The sequence below is a fragment of the Cervus canadensis genome, chromosome X (assembly GCF_019320065.1).
Source record: "Cervus canadensis isolate Bull #8, Minnesota chromosome X, ASM1932006v1, whole genome shotgun sequence".
Taxonomy (NCBI): Eukaryota; Metazoa; Chordata; class Mammalia; order Artiodactyla; family Cervidae; genus Cervus; species Cervus canadensis.
This window is the reverse complement of record NC_057419.1, coordinates 93,300,861-93,307,075: the sequence shown is the minus strand read 5'-3', so window position 1 is coordinate 93,307,075 and position 6,215 is coordinate 93,300,861. Positions and strand designations below refer to the sequence as shown.

The following is a 6,215-nucleotide window of genomic DNA, read 5'->3' as shown; positions in this document are numbered from 1 at the left end:
GGTTGTATGAAGGTGGTTCATTCAAGTTCTGCCAGGTCCCGCGATTGTTCTCAGTGTGAACATTATTTTTAAAGAGGCGTGGGCCTCTTCCTGACAACTCTAGGGTGAAAGATTAAGAATACCCGCGGTGCCCTGTGGCTGCTGCTGCTCAGTTACCTAGCATTTGTCTAGAGATTTACATTTTTAACAAAGCTTTGACACACATGCTCTTACTTGCTCCCCACAACTCTAAACTTAAAGTAGTTTGGAACACTGAAAATAGCACTCAATCCAACTGTTAGCTCTCCATAGGTGCTTTGCCTAAAGAGCCTTACACCCCCTCTGGATTAAGCTATGGGCATCTGCTGCTTCTCCCACCCCGCAGCCCGGGAATAAAGGAACGACTGTGTTTCTTTGGTCCCAACGCAATCATGGCAACAGAAAACACCCACTCCTTCCACTTTGACCCGTACAGTCTGTCTAGGCAATTAATCAGTGCTCCCCATGGCGGTGCTCCTGTGGGGTGCCAGCTGTCTTGCCAATCAACCCCTCCCACGGAGTGGAGCACAACCACACCCCCAGCCGGGGAAGGTGCTCTGGCCTACACGAGTGAAAGCGGAGACTCAGGGAAAACTCACACGTGAATCCTCCCAGGCCTCAGTGTCCCCGTCTCTAAAATGGGCTACACCTCCTCTCTCTCCGCTAGTTCCCTCCCATTTCACGCTAGGCCCCTAGGAAGAAATCAGTGCTTAACCTCAGCTTCAAGTACTCTGGTTTGGCAGCCGTCGCCGTGCCGGGCATGCTCAGTAGCCGGGCCGCCGGGCGGCGGGAGTAGGAAGCAGCTTTCCGCGCCCGGGCGGCGGACTGCGGGCACTTTGATGAATCACGTGTGCGGAGGCCCTCTTAAAGAGATAGGCACCTACTTTCCCTCCACCCTAAACACCGCCCTGAGGGCGGCGGCGACTGTGGTAATTGCAGCCGCTCGGGGGCAGGGCTTGCCCCAGCGCAGAGTAGTGGCAACGGCTTGTCGAGGCTGGGGTGCCTGGGAGCCGGGAGCCCCGGGGACGTGACATCGGCAGACCCACTCTCCCCTCCAGGAAGAGGCGCTGCCGAATCCACGCGGGGCAGCGAGATCGCCCCGAGGGGCTTCCTCAGTGAAGGAGAAGTGGGGTTCCAGGGCACAGGTGACAGGGCCGAAGAAAGATGGAGCAGCCCGGGGCGGCGGCGGCTTCGGGCGCGGGAGGCAGCGGCGAGGAACCCGGTGGGGGCCGAAGCAACAAGCGGAGCGCGGGGAACCGGGCCGCCAACGAAGAGGAAACGAAAAACAAACCTAAATTGGTGAGTGCTCCCGCAGCCCCCGCCGGCCTGCCTTGGGGACAGCGAGAGCCCCGGGATCCTCCTGCCGTTGAACACGGGGGGACCCGGGGCCCCCTCCCAAGGGTGTGCAACTCGGGGAGCCGCTAAAGCAGCGGCCACGCCGAGGCGCGGAGACGGCGTGGGGGCGGAAGAGCACCCCCTTCTCCAGTTAACCCCTTTCTCCCTCTTGGCAGCCGGGAGGCGGTGCGGGAAGGAGAAAGGCCCCACCCCAACTTGGGGAGACCCCGCGTACAGGATAGGGGCTGTTGTTGGTCTAACTTGGGGCGATCCTTCTTTGCGCGATTTCATTCCCCTCCCATCCATATCAATTGCTGGGGTTTTGACTCTTGAACACTTAGGGGAGTGTTAAAGGGGAACCTCTCTTTTTTTTCAGCCCCAGTACTAGAGAGCCCACCCACAGACTTACCAAAAAAAAAAAAAAACAACCATTCAACCAACCAAACAAAAATCCCACCACCGCAACAAAAAGCACACAACGTAGGCCCCCGGTCTTTTCTACTTGACCAGATATCTAAGGAAGAGGCGCCTACGTGTTCCCACCCCCCCTCTTGCCTCTCCATGTGCTCGCCCAAGAAACATTTCTTTAAGAGTGGGGGGAGCGTGGGAGTTGGAGGCTGGAGGAGGTACCACCAACTGTTGTGTGTGTGACCGCCAGTCGTCCAGGACTTCCACTTAGTTGATTAAGGACGCTCGAAAGCAGTAGACCGACTGCACAAATCTCCCCGTCATGAGAGTGAACCAGCGAGAGCAGGCAGTCCATTTCCTGCCACTGACTTCATGTGCAGAGGAATGAAATCTATGGGGCCTGGTATTAGATTGGGAAATACTGGTGTTTCTTCAACTCATCAGTTTAAAAGGTTCCTCCTTTTTTTTTTTTTTTTTTTGTTTTTTTCTTCTTTTTCGCCTTCAGTTTATAGAAAAACGGTATAATAGTGAAACTTCAAAACTTGTCAAATTCATACAGTGTATTGGCTAAAGACTGCTTTTGTCAGCCCTGGCAAATATTAGGCAGACATTTATCAATAAACTTTCTAATTCGGATGGCAGAGGGGACATGGTTTTCCAGCTTAAATTCAGCAAATACTCCTCCTGTCCGAAAGTTCTCCATTTGTCGGTAGCGCAAAAGCCACATGTTGTATATTTAGTTTTCAGTTTTAACCAGCAACTGGGTTATAAGGAAGGAAGCAGTGACCTTATAACTAAAGACTTTTCTTAGGCCATCTGGCCATTTAGTATGTATTGATACCTGTTGTGCTTCTCTCTTGCCCCCTGTTTGCCTTTCAATTATGGACTGTCCAGATTGGAAAATGGTGATCGAAGTGTTATCAAGAAATTTGCAGCCTTCTATTATGTGGAAAGGGACCTAGCAGGGTATAATAAAACAACCAGTCTAAGGTCTCATCAGTTCCACCTTAACTTGAGGCAAACTGACAGTAACTTGCTGTGTCCTGTTACCACTCTACCCTCTAGTATTTACAAATGAAGAAACTGAGTCACAAGCTCTTTGTGAATTATCTGCCCTGCCAGAGGTTTAATGGGTGCTCCTATTACAAAACTTAGAAAAGTTTTGTTTCTGTCACCAAGTTTAATGTATAAAAATCCTGATGTAATTTTTGAAATTTATCATTTTGCAGTAAAAGAGTGATCATGTTTCTTCTTTCTTTTTTTGGACCCAATACAGAACTGGCTTAAACAGTGATTAAAAGTTTAAACAAAAATAAAAGTGAACTGATAGTTTCCACAAAGTTTGGTATATCCAGCAAGAGCCTTCCACTTCTGGGATGTATGAGTTCAAGAAAAAGCACTTATCTCTGTCTGTTAGTAATAACACCTTGATTCTATTCTTCCCTTCCCTTCGGTCATTTGTCCTGTTTCATCTTTTATGCTTTGACAAGGTAACTAGATAGTTATGAGATGGTATCACTTTCAGTTCCTAGCTAACACTATTCGGTGTTGAACATAGCTTAATGCATTAGATCAAGTATTTGAATCCGAGAGTTCATCGATATCAATGGGAACTTTCTTTTGTACTCAAAATAGCTTTTGAGCCTTACATGATTTTACAAGCAGATATGTCAGACTTCAGAAACACATATTTAGGATGACATTTCAGTTCATTTTAAGGCAGGAAAGTTGACCAAATAATAAGACTTGGTAAACTTTTAAAATGAATGCCTTTCTCCTTATTTTGAGTTGTCTTATTGAAGTGCTCAACATGTTCTAAGGCCTTTTAGAGAGGAGTTCATCTGGGATTCTTAAAATATTGTTGGTAGAGTAAAGCATTACCTAGACTAAATTTTGTTATTTTGAGTATTATGTTGTTAATCACTGTAGTAGTCCTTAATTGTGTTCATGTGTGTGTGTGTAAGGTGTTGTGGGAGGTTGTAAGAGAGCGCCATATAGTAATAGAAATTATTTGTGTAGGTGATTATGGGGGATAAGGGTTTTTAAACTGAAATCATATGAAAAAATTTGAGTGTATGTAGATACATTTATTTTTCTGGGCCCCTTAGTTTTCATCAGTTCCTTAAAGGCATGTGTTTCCTATAGAAGAATGAAAACTGTTGGGTTACCAGACAGTAAAGGAAATTACGAGTTGATTCCACTTGAAGAAACTGGGAAGAGGAGGTCATTGACGAGGGATAAGGGGAATAACACTGACTACATGAGTGGTTGATATTGAAGATAGTTCATCTGGCAGTAAACAGTTAATTACAAACATCTATATAGTATTAGCTAAAATGAAAGTTTCTACCACGTAGAAAATTTAACTCCATAGCTATGGTATAGTGGATTCATACAGTATAAAGGTTGTGATTCAGTTGTTTTCATTTAGTTTCTCATTGTTCTGGGAAACTGGAGAAGGAAGGCACATTTTCTATAGAGAGGAATGACTTTTATTTATATCCTTTAACCTTTGGATGGGTATTAGTGAGAAGTTTTCAGAGCAACATTTCAGGACTTTTAATGACTTCTGCATGAGATTAGTTAAATCAGTTTAATAAAGCTTACTTCCATTTTCTTCATATATACAGCCTCATAATGACCCTTTTTTTTTTTTGGTTCTTTTTAATGAAGGCAACCTTGTTTTGGACTCATCACAATTTGAATAATGCCTTAGTAGTAGAGCTTTGTATTTTATGTAAACCGTCTGGTTAGGCCCAGATTGTAGCATGTCATCAAACAACATGAATCTTAATTAATTAGCAATTTGATGTCAACCATGGAATGTATTTTGTCAACTCAAGTAGTTCAGAACGCTCTGGAAGTGTCATGAAGGAGACATCCTGAATCGCACATATTTCAGGCAGTGATTTAACCATTAAGAGAGGCTAGTGTTAGAGGCAGGCTTTCCTGATGGCTCAGCAGGTAAAGAATCTGCCTGCCAATGCTGGAGATGCAGGAGCCCTGGGTTTGATCCATAGGTCAGGAAGATCCCCTGGAGAAGGAAATGTCAACCCATTCTAGTATTCTTGCCTGGAAAATCCCATGAACAGAGGAATGGGAGGGCTATAATCCAAAGAGCCAGATGGGACTAGGCACACAGTGTTAGAGGTAGAACCAGCCCCCCTCACATATATACCATGGGGTAGAGTGGCGTAGCAGTCTTTGACAGTTTTGCATTTTGACTTTGTGTTTCTGTATAATTCCTAAAGCCTTTGGTTGTTTAGATAGTATAGTCGCATTAGTAACTTGAAGTAACAGAAGTTAATATTCTGGTTCTTATATAACTTTCTGAGTATTTGGTTATTTGTTTTTAATTGGTTTCATCATGTTTTGATTTTAATTGATAAAAGTGAGCATAGTGGGTTCCTGTATGCCACAAAGACTTACTGAGCACTTACTACATGCTAGGCATTATTCTGAAGGTTGGTGATACAAAGATGCTATTGTCTAGTGAGAGAGACAGGGAAGTTAATTAACAATTACAGAGCTGTGTGATAAGGAACAATGGGAATATGTAGAGGAGGGTGATAATAGAAACATGGAGAGGCGTCTGACTCAAATTGGATGCTTGAGTGTGGGAAGGAAAGGCTTACCATAGTAGGTGGTATTTGCACCAAGGTTTGAAGAATAAGGCATTAATTGGTGAAGGGGAGGGAAAGGCATTTAAGGGTGAAAGAACAATGTGTACAAAGGTAGAGAGATGTGGTAGCATGCCCAGTAAAGGAGCTGTGGATTTATGGTAGTGGCTGAAACAAAAGTTACATATGATGGACCTGTTAGAAAAGAGATTGAGTCCAGGTCTTGATGGATGTTTGTATGCCATGTTGCAGTTTCCACTTCTTTCTGAAAGCCATAGTAAGTCACTGAAGAGATTTGAGGAGACTGAGCTGATCACAATTGTGTGTCAGAAAGAAACTTAATATAGTGGAGATTTTCTTGGACAGGGGTGCCAGAATGGAGGCAGGAAGACCAGTTAGGAAGAGCAGAATGGTATAAGAGTTCATTGTTTAGGGTTGGAGACCTGAATTCCACCTGCAGTGCCTCCACTCATCCATTTACTCAGCATATTTCTCTGCATCTCTGTTTCCTCCTGCTGCTCCATCACTTCTCCTTCCTCCTATACACCCTGAACATCTTCAACAGACCAGAAATGTCTGCCATGTTTTTCCTTTATAAATCTAACCTGTCCAGGTGGTGTCTCATAATGCTTTCATTCTTCCATTAAACCATCAGCTTTCTGAAAGCCCTTCCTTATTCCGAACTCCTGACTGGCGTGAGTCTGAATGTTATATTCTGATCTTGTATGTCCAATAGATTTTAAAATGCTTCTGGGCAAGGGTCCTGCTTTATGCCTATTCTTAAATCTTGCAGACCAGTGCTGGGGTGCAGAAGTACTCAACACATTATTATTA

The 6,215-nt window shown here is 44.6% G+C and overlaps 1 protein-coding gene across 2 annotated transcripts in view; it reads left to right on the top strand.

Annotated features, from left to right (window-relative positions):
• Positions 1–914: 914 nt before the first annotated feature.
• DIAPH2 (diaphanous related formin 2) overlaps positions 915–6,215 on the top strand; it is a 932,191-nt gene continuing 926,890 nt past the window's right edge. For both annotated transcript variants that reach the window (XM_043457771.1, XM_043457769.1), the window contains exon 1: positions 915–1,317. In XM_043457771.1, coding sequence (XP_043313706.1) covers positions 1,183–1,317 — 135 coding nt within the window. In that variant the 5' untranslated portion in view covers positions 915–1,182. The remainder of the gene's footprint in view (positions 1,318–6,215) is intronic.